Source organism: Pseudopodoces humilis, chromosome 7, assembly GCF_049639895.1.
Source record: "Pseudopodoces humilis isolate 2021_Gansu_Grassland_sample_001 chromosome 7, ASM4963989v1, whole genome shotgun sequence".
Classification (NCBI taxonomy): Eukaryota; Metazoa; Chordata; class Aves; order Passeriformes; family Paridae; genus Pseudopodoces; species Pseudopodoces humilis.
The window spans coordinates 26,909,844-26,927,351 of record NC_142206.1 but is presented as its reverse complement, the minus strand read 5'-3'; the positions used below and the strand labels follow the sequence as shown (position 1 = coordinate 26,927,351).

Below are 17,508 nucleotides of genomic sequence, written 5' to 3'. Positions count from 1 at the left end.
TTTTCTAAAATCAGGCATGTGTTTTTCCTGAAAGCATTTTCTATCCCAAAGGTTAATGCACCCACACTGAGAGGAATTCTGCCCCTGAAGTCTCGGATGTCAGTAAGAACCATTAATGTGCACCCATTGTGAACACTGTGAATGAACATCAGGCCTAAAGAGAGGTTTCTAATGCCCTACCTGGTGTTTTCCACCACATCTCTTCTCAGCTGTTGCAGATATTCTCGGCGTCTGCTGGGGAGATCTAGATCCCTCTGACTTGCATCCAGAGTCTGGGACAGACTCAAGTGCTTTTGGGGGCTCAGGCTTCGGCTTCTTTGGTATCTTTGTAGCCTTTTTACTCTTTCCTTCCTCAGAGTTTCAATAGTTCTCATGTGTCTGGTAGGGAAATGTGATTAGAGTGACAAAATGCACCCTGCAAAGTTACATTTTCTGACTTTTTAAAGCACTTAAATATTAGGTAGATTTGTAATGTAAAATTTTTATAGACTCTAATACCATCTAATACCTCTTTGTCTACATGCTGAGAGATGATGTAGAAATTCTAAAATGCCACTGCTTTTCTGACAGCAGGAAATGTATAAGAGGGTTGTGATTACTGCTGGTAATGGCTGAGAGGCAAAGTGAGGATGGAGACTAATGTAGCTGCTTCCAAATTTTTTGTTGCAACGGTTTCACAAACTGAGTTCTACAATCACAAGAATTGAGTACCTTGCTTTTTAAAAAAATTTATTTTGTATATTTATGGGGGGTTAAAAATTATTTTTATTTTTTTATAGAGCAGCATTTATTCACAGAAGCATGAATGGGGTATTTCCATAAATAGGATGGATCCATCATTTTTACATTGCAATAAATCAATTAAACATATTCCCACATCACCAGGTACATATGATAACTCTTGTGGCTGCCAGAAATTTTAAGAGTGGGGTGAGACTAGATTTGAATTACACCAAGTCACTTTTCCCTGTTTTTTTGGAGTAACCCCAAAATTTTATCCTAAATGCATTGCCTAGCAGCTTTTAAAATAAAGCCTGCTAGTGTATCTCTTCACACATACTGCACTCAGCGTAAGTGATTAAGTGCTCATTACTAAATGCTATTTAAGCTGCATGAAGTGTATTAAAAATACTGAAAACAACTCTACATTAAGTAATCTACCTTTCATAAAGTTGCTGCTTCACTGGAATTGCCCCTGGCTCATCCGCAGTTCCTCTCTGAAGGACCCTCAGCAGGGCGTCTGTTTCCCCGATGCCATAATTGAGCTTGGCTTCAGTCAGTTCCACTGTGAGGGGATGCTGGTGCAGATCCAGGTGAATGCCAGACATGATCTGGGCACGCTCTCTCTGAAGTCTCTTGATCTCTCTGCTCCTGCTGTCACAAGACTGGTAATTCCCTTCCATTTCTGTTGCTCGTGTGCTTCTAGGCTTCTTCTCTGCCTGACTTCTTAAATCGGTCACGCTGCCACTCAAGCCGAGCAACAAAGGAGGAGGGCTGCTCTTAACACCACACCAGTTGCTAAATTTATTGTGTATGGGTAAGTCACGGAGACTGTAGCTCCGGGGCCTGTATGGCTTTGCAAAAGAAGTGTTCTTGCTGAGAGGAATTTCAGTGTCACATTCACTTCCAGTGACAGAATCTGCACTGTCGTCTCGGAAGGAAGTCTGCACATCACTCACATCAGAGACTGGGGGAGGGCAGCTGTTCTCAGTCTTCCAGAAGAAATCATGGAATTGTAGCGAAGATGCTTCTACCAGAGGTTCTGAGGATGTGCCAACGTTTGTCTTACTTGAACAAGTGGCACTAATTTTTTGATTAAAAAATAAGTCAGCATTTGGAGAAGGGTAGTTACGAATCAAAGCAGTATCAGAATTCCCAGCATACTTTTCGTGCCCAGTTCCACCTGAAGAACCTCTTCCACCCCTTGTAACATACATACAGTGAAGAGAACGTGCCACTGAACCCTGGTCTCTGACATCACCTGCTACAACTTCACTGTGGCCTGACACCTCCAACATACTGCTGGAGTGATACAGCCGCTCTGCACAAATGGTAGTGTGGGTGTCAACCCTGAGTCTATGCTCTTGTTCCAAGTCTTTTGAACCATCCTGTCCTAAAAGTTCTTCGGCTGCTTTCTTATCTGAGAAAGTTCCAAGTTTCTTTCTTATGCTCTTGTGTTCTCTAGAGGTGCTTGATTCACTGTCTGTCTGTGAAAAACTGTCCACATGATGTTGCATGCTGAACTGTGGACCTGCCCTCGGCTTTCTCTGGGTGTGAAGAGGACTTGAAGCAACACTGGAATATCCAAGGGGTTCCTTAATAGGGCAGACAGACTTGCTAAAAGCAGTCTGGCTGCTGGGACTAGCGCTAAGAGTAAGAATAGGGGAAGAGGCCCTATCGACTAGCAGGGTATTTTTGTACCAAAATTTTCTTTCAGCTGGAGTCTCTGTTTCATTGATGCTTCTTTTATCCTGAGTGTAAGATGTTGGAGATTGAGGGGTGCTATTAGTAGGGCTGCTAACTACAGTGCATGAAGAACCATCTTGCCCTGAACTTGGCAAAGATGACGTGAGGGGTGAAACTCTGGTACTGGCAAAAGCAACGTTCTGCTGTGCATTTAGTGATGTTTTTTGAAAATGTAAGATAGGGATGGAAGTTTTGGGTAAACAAGGCAGATGCATAAAGGAGTCTTCCAGGATGCTGTCAAGACTGTCATGGAAGTCAGAATTGCTCAGGCTTTTCATCCCTGTTTTTTCTTGTGTTCTTTCATCAAGAGAGAGTGTTTCTTCTTTCCTTTTGGGAATCTCTCCTACTCTATCTGCACCAATTTTTTTCCAATCAGCATTTACTGCCTGAGCTGCCCTCAATTCCTTTTCCATTTTTGCCTCCACTTGTTTTTCTTCATGTTTGCTTTGAGGTTTTTCCAAAATCTCGGTCTGAGTGCCTACATCCATTGTAGTCTGAGTACAGCTATCTGACCTAATAGCCTTTACAGCACCTTCAGTTCCTTTTTGGTCGATTTTGGCATTCTGCTCATTATCTATAATATTCTGTTGGGAAAGGTTTCCCAGCAGCTCAGATGTGTTCTGAAGAAGCTGTGACAGATGCATGGACAGGTTCTGCATGCTTGTCCAAGAAGGAGGTTGATGAAGTAAATCTCTGTTTGTTTCCTCCTTTTTTGCAGAAACATCTGTATAGCTTCTCTGATGTCTTCTCTGCCTTTTATACCTTCCTGTAGCTGCTGTTTGTGTTCCTTGCTCACAGGTAATCCTTGCTGGTTTTTTGGAAGGTTTTTGAGACTCTGAAGGATATAATAGTACAATTTCGTCAACCTGCATTGAAGAGTTACCAGGTTGTGCAGAAGGATTCTCAAGTTCAGCAGTGTTGTTTTCCGAGTTAGTTTCCAATGTTTCACTGGATATGTTGCTGTACTGTTTGGTACTGTCACTCGAGTATGTTGATTGAAAGTCTTGCCTGACACTGTCCCATTCTTGAAGACCTTCAATGCTACTCAAAGTGCTTGACAAGACTTTTGCTGTAGCATATGAGCTTAGATGAGAACGAAAAGGAGAATTTTGAGAGTTCAATCCATTGTCTACACTGGAACATCGCATAACTTTACGATTTTCTGTATTCAAAGGAATTTGATTGCAAGAGACATCACTTGCGCTTCCAAAAACATACTGTTTCCAGCCAATCTTGCAGGCTCCATCTTGTTGCCATGGGTGTATGTATGGATTGATATCACTTGATCTAAAATGCATCACATCTTTATTATCTTGCAAAAATAAATCAGTTTCTGACTGGTATCCAGCTTCTTCTCCTTTCCCTTCACTACACTGAGCTACAGAACTGCTCTTTGAAGTGACATTTGTTTCTGCACACACAGAACTGCAAGCTGTGGGCAGTAAGGATGATGGAGATTGACTAGTAGAGTCTTTAAAAGACTGGCTACTTTGGCTTTTTGCTGCAAAATTTTGTAAGTTTCTGGGATCACAGTTTGCAAGCTTCTTAGCTTGTCCCATTTTTTTCTGAAATCTGGGTTTAGATTCAACTTGCAGAAAGTTCTTGGATTCCTGCTTTGAAAATCTTTCCGTTCCATGAAGATCATCTTCAGTTGGTGATGGAGGCTCTACACTCATATTCAAATCTTGCAGTGATTTAGATGCAGAATATGACAAAGGATCTGCCTTAGATGAAGTTTCGAAATTATATTCTGTATCAGAGAAAACAGCAATAGCTGGAGCTGATACTCTGTGACTTTGTAAATAAGGTCTCCGTCCACTTTGTTTACAGCCCTTGGCACTCCGTGTGGTAGAATATGGTCTTTTGCTCCTGAATTGCACCAGTTTGGATTCTTGAGGAGTTAAATCATGGTTTTCTAGCAAAAACTTTATTGAGGTTGTTTCATTATTTTTCACAGAAAAATTGAATCTTTCTGATTCCAGAGTATTATTCCTCATTATAGTGTCTCCCATTGTTGAACAAGTATCTGCCTCAGCATCAGCAGCAGGGCTGTCAATGCTTGAACATATATTATTTTTGCAAAGTAAAATCTCTTTTCTACCATCTCTGTTTGTTCTATCTGGCACCTGTTCTATCTGTTCATCTGCAGGTACATACTGACATTCATTTTGCAGATTTGCAGGGTTTCTTTCAAAATCCAAGACAGTGTGGTATGGTTGCCTGGGACCTGGGCTTCTGTATGTGGGATATGCTGGAAAAAATGAATTGCAGGTGTATTCAGGATCCACTTGAACATCTCTTGGGTACAGATTTTCCAACACTGTAACTTCTGAGCCTGTTAATTCATTTGGAGAATTTGAGGATGCATTAGTTTGCTTTTCAGCAGGTTCTCTACTTAATGTTTTTCTCTGCTCTGTCTTTACTGCAAAGTGTTCAGCCTCAATATTTGAATGCAGTTCTTCCTTACTTCTGTTAAGTGTATGTTTCATTTGTCCCTCTTTAATAAGAATTGCCCTTCTAGTATCCCATGAAGGTAATGATGGTAGTAAAAGAGAATCATCATTTGGTATATTCTCTACCTGTTTGTTGCAAGCTTCTTGTGGTGGAACTTTATCCCAGTGATGCTGATTAATTTTTGTATCACTGTCAGGTTTTTTACTATTACTTCTATATGCAGGTTGCCCATCTACAACAGAATTTTCATATGAAGAACAATTTATGTCTGACACTGGACAATGCCTGTTTTCTTTTGCAAGAGAAAGTAAAATACTTCCTGAAGCACATACTGGCTCATCAAATACCACAGCTTTATCAGACTGAGTGTCTTGTATTTGCAAAACAGCAAGTGGAGACTGTTTCAATATATTTGAATGTGAAGTATCATGTGTGCTAGTTTCACCATGGCCTATATCTGCAGTTAAAGGAAATTCTGAAAAGGCTGTTAAGGCTGGGTAATTGACTCTTGAAAATGATTGGGGAAAATCTCCTTCTTTTACAGAGCACACATCTGCAGAATTGCAGGACACTTTCTCAGTCAAACAACTGTGCTGAAGTGAGTCCTCAAGCTGACTAAATACTAGAGATTTTGAGTCCCCAAATAAAGAGGATGTGTTAAAAGCACTGAAGTTCTTGGAGCTTTGAAATGATGTCTCAGGTGGAGTGTCTTCTGCAGAGTGTGATGGAAGAGACTTTGATTCATTAGGGCGACTCTGTCCTTGAGTCTGGAAAGTGAGCAGACCCAATTCTGGTACAGTCACACTACCAGTGTTACTGCCATGTTCTGAGAACTCATGAATTTTATCTTCTTTTATGTCACCACAATTCTGGAAATAACCTTGAACAATTTTCTCCTTTTGCTCTGTTCCCACAACTTTTTCAGAGAGTTTATTACTCTGAGCATACATGCCTTCTGCAAGTGCAGAATTATTTTCCTTTCCATTTCCTTTTTGAGAACCACCAGGAAAAGTTAGAGATGCACTCAAATCGGTTGATTCACTTTCAAAGTATTTAGTTTCTTCAGAGAGAACAGTATCATTTTTACCTGTGTCTCCATTGCTGACAATTAAACTATCTGCAGATGATGCTGGACAATTCAGAGGACCAGGAGAACATTCAGAACTGCCCAAGTTTCTATTACAATTTAGAATGTCTTTACTATAATCTGGATTTTCCTTTGGAGACTTGTTCAGGCCTTCCAAAAGTGCTGAAGCCTTCTCAGAAATAGTGTTGCCTGGTTGGTCTATACAGCCCTCTTCAGAAGCCTCATGTTCCTGGTTTTCTGGGGGCTCATGCTGATATCCAGCTGCACCAGGAAAAATGGCATTTTCACATTTACTGTTTTCTGTAGGATAGCTTGCACTTAAAAATCTCTTCTCATCGTGCAGTGGTGAACCCCCCAAGTGAGATACTGTCTGAGTTGTATTAATATTCTGAAATATTTTTTGGGCAGAGCTTTCTAGTAAAGAGTGGGTTTTTCCCAGCCCTATATCTTCCATCACTTTCTCTGAGGAAGACTGCAGGTTTGAAGTATCCAAGACTAGTGAATCAGGCACAGTGGTATCCTTTACCTCTTGAGCTGTATCTTCTATGGAATTAAGACAGTCTTTTAATAATTTATTGACCATTAAATCCATACTGTGTTTTTCATAAGTATTATTAATATCCTGTATTATATCTTCAGAAGAATCTAATTTTTCCAAGAAAAATGAGCATCCTCTGGCCCTTTGCTGAAGTGCAGCGGTTCCAGACTCAAGACCACCCACACTGTAAGGAGTGAAAGAGCTGTTCTCATTGATAGGCTGTGCAGATATGGCATAATCAGGTGCATTTTTAAATACAAAGGATTCTTCCTCCTGCCTCTGCTGCATGGTCCTGGTTTGCAGAAGAGCTACACTCTTACTTTGTGTTTTACCTGGAAGATGCTCATCTTCTCCTGTTTTGTTGGCTGTAACTGATGTACTGCCACCCATCTCACTCTCCATTGATGTTTTGTAGTAAGGCAGAACAGCTCCAGTTCCAAGACTGCTGTTAGATGGCTTTGTACTTCCTTTCAGTGCAGTAGGAACATCTTTAACAAGATGGGAATCATCACTTCCTCCAAGATATAAAGGCTGGTTTACAGACTGGCATGGTGAGTCTTGAAGTTCTTGGGTTTTTTCTGTACGCTTCTGTGATGCTGGTGGATTTAGTTGCTTGCTAATGTCTTCATTATTTCCAGAAAAGCTGGTAGACACCCACTGGCTTTCTCTTAATATTTCATTTAATCTGCTGTCATCATGTGTCATTTGGTAGCTGCCCTTGTTTTCAGGGAAGAGTTCACCCAGGTTTTGTAAAAAGATCAGTTCTACCTCCTCTTTGTTTTCTACAAGTATCTGCTTTTGGTTGTATGCTTTGGCCATTTCTACCAGCTTCATCAATTGCACTTTCTCTTCCTCAACTCTGGGGCCTAATTGATTGAATTCACAAATATCAGAATTTTTTCTAACAATACCTACATTCAAGTTTTCTGAAGTACCACATTCAAGAGATTGCACAGAGCAACTCATATCCGTATGTCTGTCGAGACTTGTACATTTTTGTTCAGTTCTGTATTGGTCAATAGCAGCACTACCACCATTTGAATATTCACATGCATCAACTACATTTCCTATCTCTGTAACAGAGTCCACTGAATCACCATCCTCACTCATTTCAGTAGGGTCATGGTATCTTGAATCATCTTCTAACAGTATATTTGGCTCTACTTCAGAAACCATCAGGTACCTTTCAGGGATCTTAAACTGATCTAAAATTTCTTCCTTGTCACCTCTGTCACAATACACTTGATGTAGAGCTGGAGACTGTTCATTAAAATAAATATTTTTATCTGTGCATATGTCTTCTTGCCTCATAATCAGCTCCTCAGTGTTTGTCATGGTAATTTGTTCTTCACTCCCAGTCACTTCACATTCATTAACCTTGTCTTCCTGGGGCAAGCAGTTTGGTACACAACGCTCAATTAAATTGTTAGATTTTATTTGTCCTTCATTTTCAAGTTTTGCTGAAATATTTCCTTGCCTTCTTGGGATTAGTACTGTTTCAGCTACATTCTCTGTTGTTCCATTCATCTGTGAAAGCCCACTGCAAGTATCAAAGAATCCCAAAGTATTCTGAATAATATCTGTTGTATGGGAACACACAGCTGAAGGAGTGGTTTTGGGAGCAACAGAAAGCTCTGGTGAATAGGTGCCTATTTCTATTTTCTCACTTTTTTCTTTTAAGCAAAATCTGCTTGGTTCAAGTTGGCTGCCATAATGCACAAGTGCTTTTGATTCCTGAGTATGTTCTGCCCCTGTGCTAGTTTCCTGCAGTTCATCTTTGTTCACCTCTTCATGTGTCAGGCACAGATTTGTATTAAACTCACAGTGAACTTCACAAGCTGCAGTATCAGCAGGTTTCTTTGGATTCAGAGCTAGACTGATGTCTTTAAAATCCTTTCCACCCCTGTCTTCAGCTACACTTTGGACTTGGGCTACTGGTCTGTCAGGTAAACTTTCAGTGTGTCTGGATTTAATTTCCAATGCACTTTTTTCTAAGTTGCTTGCTTTATTGATTGATGCTTTTATTTCTTCATCCCTGGTTGTCCCTGTGTTCTGAAAAGGAGCCATGGCTTCTTCTGTATCCATTTGTATGTTTCTGAAAAATTCGGGTTCTTTATTTCTATATGACCTCTCCTTTTGAGAAATGGCAGCTGATGCATTTGTGTTGCATTCAAATTCCCCCCCCAACTCTGAATTTGCACCATGTTCAATACAAAAGATGTCCTCTTGGCAATCACTTTCAAAAAATGCTTCTTTCTCTTCTCTAGATTCAGGTAAAGGTTTGTTCTGTGTTTCTGTTTCCAAGAGAACAGAGGCATCAAATTCTGCAGAAATGTCAGTTGTCTTGTGTGTAGTGTTTTTCTGCCCTGTTAATTTTGAAGAGCATCTTGGGCAAAGACAGCCAGAATGTACATCAGAACAACTTTCTGCAACACTGACTTCCACAGTAAGATTAGATGTAGCATCACAATCTCCTTTCACTATTGTGACATGCTCCAATAGTTTATCATCATTTTCAGTCTCAGATGCACTTTGAAAAAGATTAGCTTTTGTTGAAACTTTGTAAAATAGGCTTGAATTAGATTCTGGGAGAAAATTATTTTTATTTTCACAAATAGCAGCAGGAAAGGACTTGGTGTTTTTCCCATTTACATTCAGTAGGAAATAACTTTCTTCACTTACCACTAGGTTTTCGTATTTGGATGAAAATTCTTTCTGAGCTACAGCCTGCGAATTCAATACATTGTGTTCTTTGCTTTCACTGCTTTCTTCTCTTATGTTATCAGTGCATAATGCAGAATTTTCTGAAATTTGCTGGGATAAGCAACTTGCCCAATTATCTTCTAGAGCACATTTAGGGGAATAATCCTTTGAATCAGGTTTGCATTTGAATTCATAGTGATTTAGTGAAGACAAGTCATCATCCTTTGGTATGTATTCTTCATGATCTCTGAATGAAGGCACCTCTGGCACAATGTCTGCCAAGCTATCTGTGCTTATTTCCATACAGATTCTCTCCTTTTGAGACATCTCTATTGGTGTTGCAGACTGGTCATAGCTTGCACTGGCAGCAGCAACTAAAGGGTGACATTGATCTGTTGTCTTCTGTGAGGAAGAATCTGTCTCTGCTGTTACTTCTGCAGGTATTTGCTCATGATCTGTTTCTTGCATTGTTTCCAGATTACTCTCCACAGACCTGGGGAGCTCTTCTGTATCAGCTGATTCTGCTCCTTGTCCAGCCAGCACCTGAAGCTTGTAACTGCTCACTAGAGAGCAGTTCTTGTTTGTTAAGTCACTGAGAAAGAAACCTTCATTACAACATGTTAGTATTTTTTGTACGGGAAAAAGCTGCCCGCAGTTTCCAAATTGGATTTGTTTTACTGCAGATGTCTGTGTTGAGGTCATATTATGAGCAAGTCCCATAGAACACTCAGCAGCAGGTGCACTGACAGATGCACTTCCACTGCCTGAATCTGTCACACTTGACTTGGACATCAAGTTCTTGCAGTCATTGTCACGCTCATCTTTTGAAAAAGTTTGGAAAAAGTCATCTTCTAAATCTGCATCTACACAGCCATTCCCCTGCTCCACAATTTGCACAGGCAACACAGAGATAAAAGGTGTCTTTTTTGGAGTGTGATCTTTTGGCCACTCTGGATGAGTTGTGGGGAGGGAGTTCTCCTCTTTCTTAGGTACCAGTGACAAGCAGTTTGGAGTGGAGGTGCTTTCCAAGCAGCTGAATGTTTGTGCACATTCAGTAGCAGACCTGTAAGTAGACAATTCACCCAGTTGTTCTTGTTCAGGATGGCGTGACCTTGAATGTTCATAATAATCATGCTCTGCTGAAGTAGGAACAAAAGAGGAACTTAGTCCTACTAAGCTAGCAAATGAGGACATTACATTTTGAGATTCCAAGGAAGAATTTTCATTAGCGTTTGTCCATCCCTTAAAAATCTTATTTAATGATCCACTCTCAGAAGCCGTGCTTGCAGTTGTTGTTTCAGGTAAAGGTACTTCCAACGTGTCAGAGGAGAAAACTGAGTTGATTTGGTTTACATGATGTGGACTGTGAGTAATGCTGTGAATCTGCTTAGAGCCAGAAACAAAAGAAACCTCAGCAGCTGACTGCTTTAGATCATCTTTCTTTAGCCAAAGTTCTGGTTTACTCAAAGAGCACAGATGAGCATCTTGAAATTCCAGGTTTTCATGGGAAGAAGATGCTGTTATTCTGGGGTTGCTGATGTCAACCTTTGAGTCACAGGAAGACCAGGCATCATTAGTAAGCAAAGGATTTCCACTTGTATAATACAGTCTTCTTTCAAGAGACCTTTCTTGTTCTACAAAGGGGACTTTTGTTCCCTTCAGCAACTGCTTGCAAGCATTACTGGAAGCAGTCTGTGGCTTGGTGTTCAAATAAAATGAACTGCTCAGCTTCAGATCATAGTTTGTCCCTTCTGTATCTCTGTCACAGGTCTTGGATTCTTGGTCTTCCTCAATATGTATAGCCAGTAATTTAGGAGTTTGTAACTTCCAGAAAATCTCTGCTGGCACTTCATCAGATGAATCAGATTTGGATTCTTCTACCAGATCTTCTGCTGGCATCTCTTCTCCATCAGCTAAGCTATCCAGAGAAAAGCTTCTTTCAGCCTTTCCCAGTCTCCTATGAGATGCATATGATGTCACCAAAGACGAAATATGGTTCTCGGTTCTGCTTTTGGAAAGCTTAGCTGGCTCATGATGGGCCTTTAATTTGTGAAATTGGCTTGTATTTTGCTTTTTGGCTTTGTTTTCCTTTTCTATCAGAGAGTCTTGTGACATTTGACTGTCGTCACTCTCAGAATCTTCTGGATTGGCAATACATTTATTTCTTTCAAAATCTTCCAGCTTCAGTTTCTCTGGGAAAGCTTTTGCATAAGCACAGGAGAGTGAATCTACAGAATAGGAACTGTCAGTATCAGAAATATCATTTTCATCATCCTCTTGCCAGTTCCCCAGCACATCTGTGGCTGTCTTGGACACTCCAGCACTTAGCATCTCAGCACTGTGCCACTTTTTTTCAACAAAAGATAGTGGTGTCTGTGAGTTCATCTTAGTGAGATTTCCTACTGATGTTGCTGCCATCAGAAATTCTTTCTGTTCCACTGATGATTTCTCATGACTTGTCAAGACTGAGTTTGCCTCTCTCCTCCAGTTCTTGACTGTTTGGTTTAGATGCACTGATGGTGTGTTTCCATGCACTGTTTTCTTCATTTGTTTAGGAAAGTTTTCTGGAGAAGACCTGTGGCCTTTTCCATTGATATCCATTCTATTCTTTTTATTGGATACCTGAGCTCTATTTTGTGCTACATTGCTACTGGCAGGCTGACTTAAATCTCCTAGCACCTTTGATTTTGTCATTCTTCTCCCAGTAATAAAGGTTTTAGGCTCATCTTTCTCCTTAAAAAGATCAGGAGAGGAACCTTTAGAGGTCTGGTTTTGAGATCCAGCTTGCCCTGGGCTATCATCTGACTTTTCAATTTTTTTATAATTTTTATTGATATAAGCCATGATAGCTGAATCATTAGAGTCTTTATCTGCTCCTTTTTTATTTTTGATTGAAGATATTTTTTGTTTTTCAATTAGCTGCCTCTGGACTGAAAAGGAGGTCCCTTTTTCATCATTAAGGTCATCACTCCCAGAAATGTCTTTACCACTTCCGTAAAGGTATTCTGCAGGAGACAGCCTCCCTGTCGTACTGCCTTTACAGTATGGATCAATATTTGGTGAGGTAGATAACTTTGAGACAGACTCCCTCTTCGAGAAACAGCTGTGGAAATAAAGAAGAAATAAAGTCCAATCCTTGCTTGAATAATGTAGTTAACATTTCCACCACAAAATTATTCTTGCAAATAAGAATAACGATTTATGAAGCAACAATCTTAATGCCTCTCAAAATCCAATTCTAGCAGGGAATAAAAAATTAAATTCTGTGACTAATTATAAAATCCCCTTGCTATCTGGAAAGATGCTCTGCACACAAAGAAACAGTTCAATGCTGTGAGGTATAGCTTCATATTGAATCTCTGTAGGCTCAAGTAGCTGTAAACGTTAATTAAAATAAAAGATAGTTCTAAGTCACAGAAATCCACTTAGCAGAGTTTAGCTATTTCCTACTGTGGAAATAGCTAAGGACCATGCTGTGATAGACACAGTAGCATCCCAACATTTTAGTATTGCACAGAGATGCTTATTTAGCTTGAGAAAAGCTGACCAGTATAAAAGTCTTATCCATAATCACTCAAAGATACCGATATTCTGAAGAAGAGTTTGATGATAATGAAGATAAAATTGTGCAGAAAATAGTATTTACCAACAGTCTGAAAAAGGCAACAACAAAAGTTAAGCCCCTTCTAAAAAGCCTTCTCAAAGAGGTAAAAAGTGCAAAAAGGCTTGAAAGAGAAATGTAAAAAAGTGAGAAAGACCATGTCAAACAGATAAGGAGGGAATGTACTGTACAAACCCAAAGGAAAAGGACACACAGGTCCAGCCTGGTGCACATATAGTGGGTTCACTGATATTTCAGATTTGGGGATTTTTTATCAATACATTGAAAGGCATTCAGGATTATAAGTGGCCACTGAAAATACCTTAAATTTACATTACTTTTGAAAGTGCAGAAAGGATTTAGCAGATGTTAAATTACCTGGGTACCTGGGGCAGGCACGAGTTACAGAACAAATGCCTGTGCTGCAAGGAACTTGAACCCAACGATTTCCGTCTCTTTTGCAAGTGGTGATCCAAAGAGGACTGTACAGAAATATTATCACTTAGGACATGGGATTGTTTCACACACTCTTCACTGAGCCAGCAGGTAGCTTCCAGCTGCTCTAGGTGTTGCTTGGCTTCCAATAGCTTCTGCTTCTTGACTATCCTTTCCAGCCGGAACTTGACCTTTTTCCGTCTTAAGTTTCTTTCGGCCTTTTTTAAGGAGTACCTTTGCAAGAGCTCCAGCTGCACCAGCCTCTTCTTGTTCTGCTGCAGCAGGGAAAGGCAGGTTTCCAGCCCGGTGGTACTCTGCACTTCAGCCTCTGCACACAGAGTAGGCTCTGTTTGCACTGCAAACTCCCTCTGCTGTTGCTGAAGAGCAGCCAGACGTTTATTCTCATTTATAAGCCACTGCTGGTCTGTAAACACAGTGATTGAAAGAAAGTAAAAATCATAGGAAAACCACTATTTGTTACTATCTTGCTTCTTCATTTAATCAGCCTTTAGAGGTCATTTAAGAACAAAATTTCTATGCATGTAGAGTAGAGACTCAACAGTCTAAAGAAAAATGTACTATTGCTTTACTTTATTGGTAACTAAAAGCCTCTTCATTGGGTTAAGGGCTCAGGTAGCTACTGCAGCACATAAGCAAGGGCTTGGACAATACAGCTAAGGAGACTGGTGGATAAGACCTTTTCTGTAAGAAAAATGAACAGATGTTAATTTCTCAAAGATTACACTCAAATTCACCTCAATTTTGTTAAAATACAGTGGAAGCATGAAAAGACCTGAGTTTAATTCTGTACACTTTTCAGGCAGAGGGTAGAGATTCACAGTAGAAAAACATTACATCATTAGCTTCTTTTCTGTGAAATATGCTACTACTTCTGCTTTAGTTATTCTGAAGTCATATGTTAAACTTTATTGGGAAAGAATGTATATGCACTGGGAGCAGAGTTAACAAGGGGACTAGAGGATGAAATTGCACAAATGTTTCTAAACCAAACGGTTTTTTTGTGCCTTTTGTTTCTGTCCTTTCCTCTTTAACTTGGGTAAATGAAAAAAACAAAACACCTGTGAAGTATTTTTTCTCACTTGCCTCAGCATGCTGGAAATGGAAAATGAGGGAGCGCATATAATGGACATGTAATGGATACTAATGGACTTTGTCTAGCACAGGAAATGGCAACTTTTGTGCTCACTGTTGGTGGCAAGTTCAGCAAGCCTGGAGGCTGGACCTCCCTGTGCCCCAGTGTGGATGGGCCTCTTTTGCAGGGCAGCTGGCAGCCACCAGTCCTGTGGATGGACATGCAGCCTTCTGGTGAGTTACAGGCAAGGCTACGAGGATGCCATCCTAGGGGTACCTGCCAGAGAGTTCTGACAGCCTTTCTAAATGCATCAAGTGAAAGCTTTCCAAGCAAAACAATCCTTGTGTGACACCTGGCTGAGGTAGAGCAACAACCACAAATTTGCTGCCCCGAGGAGCCCCAACTTGCCAAAACAGCCTGATGGGCATCTATGTATCTTAGCATGTAACCACAAAATTACAGAGCCATGAAGTGGCTTGGGTTGGAAGGAACTTTAAAGATCAACTAGTTAAATGTGCATGGAATAAAACAAATACTGTCATGGCAAAGACACAGGTGAAGCCAACACAACCTTCAGCTATTATGACAAACAATTTAAAAAACACAAGCTCATACCACCAGTCAATGCATATTTTTCACAGAATTATCACTCTAATCCACAAAAAGAATTAGATTCTCCGCTTCTGTTCATGACCTCTGCAGCTCATAAATGCCAAATACGTTCACACACCAAGTGATTAACCTAATTTGATAACAAAATAAGTTACCTCTGCTTACAGACTTAGTCTTCTCTAAATATTTGAAACCTGATCTTTGCAGTCAGGGAGGATGCAGTAGAGAACAGAACCAGGCTGATTTGTTTAAAATCCTGGATGAAAGACTACTTTTATCCCATGCAAGGGATGGATGTGCTTAGAGGTTTTTCAGAGCACACCAACTTCAATCTGAGCTATGATGAACTGTAACCAAAGAAGGGATTATTGAGATCACCATGACCAGGTTGCATCTGATGGCTTGAACGTGTTAAATAAATTTTTTATGCTGCTATAAAAATATACATATTCAGCTCTCAAAGCAAACAAAAAAAATATCCATTGCTGAATAAGTGATGTAAAATCTCAGGCCAGGTTCCTTTACAAGTGGAGTATTTCTCAAAGAACCAAAGCACTGCTGTCTTACTATCAGCATTTTTTTTGGCTGAGCAACATGCAGTCCTTTACTAAATAAGTGATGTTTCATTGCTTATTCAGGGATGCAGGAATTAAGAGGTATTTAAGTTTGATGTGATGAATGAGGGCTACCTGCAGCTTTGCAACAGAGGAATTTGGGGCTCTGGAAGTTTCCCTCATGCAAGAAATCATTTGTACAGAGACATTGTAGGTATCACTTGCTTGATGAATACTGATCTTCTTAAACATACTTCATTAATGAACCCCACCACAATGAGTCTCCTGTCCTGCTGATGTTGGCAGCTCTGCATAGAGCACATGCACAGAGGTAGGAATTCTAGCTCTGTGGTTTCTCTATGGATAAAAGGGAAGCATTTTTGTCATTATGTTAGTTAATTTTTCTTAATAACATTTTTAGATTACACATTTAAAGCTTTTTTTGTCAACTTTGTTTCCAGACATGTTCTCTTTTAGCATGATTTTAGCAAGCAGAATATTTGGCAGATCAGTTTCCCTGCAAGAGAGCTGCAAGCTTAAGGTGCTAATTAATCTCTGTTCACAAACTTGCCTCTGTCAGGAGCTGAGCCACAGAGGGCACAGAAAAGGTGAAGAACTTTGGTGGGTTGCCAAGTAAAGAATTTTATTTGGCTGGCAAAAACTATCTTCCTGGCTAAGCTTTGCATGAACAAAGTGAAAAGAGCAGAATTAGAGGGAAGCAGAGAACAAGTCTACAGAGCCACAAAATAAAGATGGGTTTGGGGATAAATAATAAAAAATAATAAATAATAAAATAAAGTTTGGGGAAACTCTCCCGATTTTCTGTACCATTTACATATTCTTCTGCTATATCCCATCAACACTATTTCCTTTTAATCTCTTCATTGTGGCTGGCATAATTAAAAAATAGCTGACTACATAAGTTTTGGTCTGAGACATTGTTGAAAATTCACGGAAGTTTTCCTCTTCCAGGATCAAACAAAGAGCAGATTTTGCCAGGTGGGAATGGCACATTTGTATAGGCACCCTTTGCTCATCAAGAAACCTAGATCAAATCATTTGTTAGAAGACAACTAGAGAACACCAGAAGCACTGCTGTAGGGAGGCAGGATTGGGATGAGCCGGGGAGAGGAGAGGCTGGGAGCCACAGGGGAGAGCTGGTGCTGTCCCTCCCAGCAATGCCCTGCAGTGCTAATTAAACAGTGCTGCTGGAGCGCTGCGAAGGAGGCCCTGCAGTTCTGTTAATCAAAGCTCAGTAACTGCTCTCATGGGAAAGGCAATTGTAGGAGAAATCCAGTAATTAGCCATAATAAAAGTTCCACTCATAAAAAAAAAGCATTGCTAGGACAAGAAGCGTTGAGAGGATGAAAATATGCAGCAATGGAAGGGAATTGAAGCAGGGGAAGAGGCAGGTACGCACTTTCTTGGATTTGCTGGTTGATGAGTGCTTGGTCATTTTCTAGTTCCCGCTCTGCTTTGATCTGTCCTCTCAGAATTTGCTGCTTTAAATCCTCAACATAGAGCTGCTGTCGTTGAATCTGTTTTCTGTGGAAAGCTTCCTGGTCTCTCAGTTTCTGCTTGTACTCTTCATGCACAGCATCTATTTCTCTGCTGTTAGAAATGTTGACAGTGAATTTAAACCAGAAACAAATATTATTTGTAATAAAACAAGTTATCTTACTAAAGAAAGACAGACAACATTCAAGATGTTGTTTTGTTCAATAAGGGTGCATTACAACAAAAACTCGTAGCTGGGTATATGCACATCACAGCAGGCTGCAACCTTTAAGGGTCATAAATGCCAGAAAACATGAAAGCTCTAGTAGGGAAGCAGGTAATTCCATTGCCAGGAAGATAATAGCAAAAAGAAATTTAAAAAAATATTGCCACTTTTCATTTTGCTGTAGTTCTGCATAAGTGAAACTGGGGATGGGGTTGTTTTTAAGTTATAAAATTTTATTACCT

General features: G+C 40.1%; 1 protein-coding gene across 1 annotated transcript in view; it reads right to left on the bottom strand.

Annotated features, from left to right (window-relative positions):
• The window catches only part of STARD9 (StAR related lipid transfer domain containing 9), a 96,158-nt gene that overhangs the window by 6,114 nt on the left and 72,536 nt on the right, over positions 1-17,508 (bottom strand). The window contains exons 22-25 of the mRNA XM_014251875.2: positions 16,964-17,154; positions 13,228-13,708; positions 1,162-12,351; positions 181-378 (exon numbers count right to left, since the gene is read on the bottom strand). Coding sequence (XP_014107350.2) covers positions 181-378; positions 1,162-12,351; positions 13,228-13,708; positions 16,964-17,154 — 12,060 coding nt within the window. The remainder of the gene's footprint in view (positions 1-180; positions 379-1,161; positions 12,352-13,227; positions 13,709-16,963; positions 17,155-17,508) is intronic.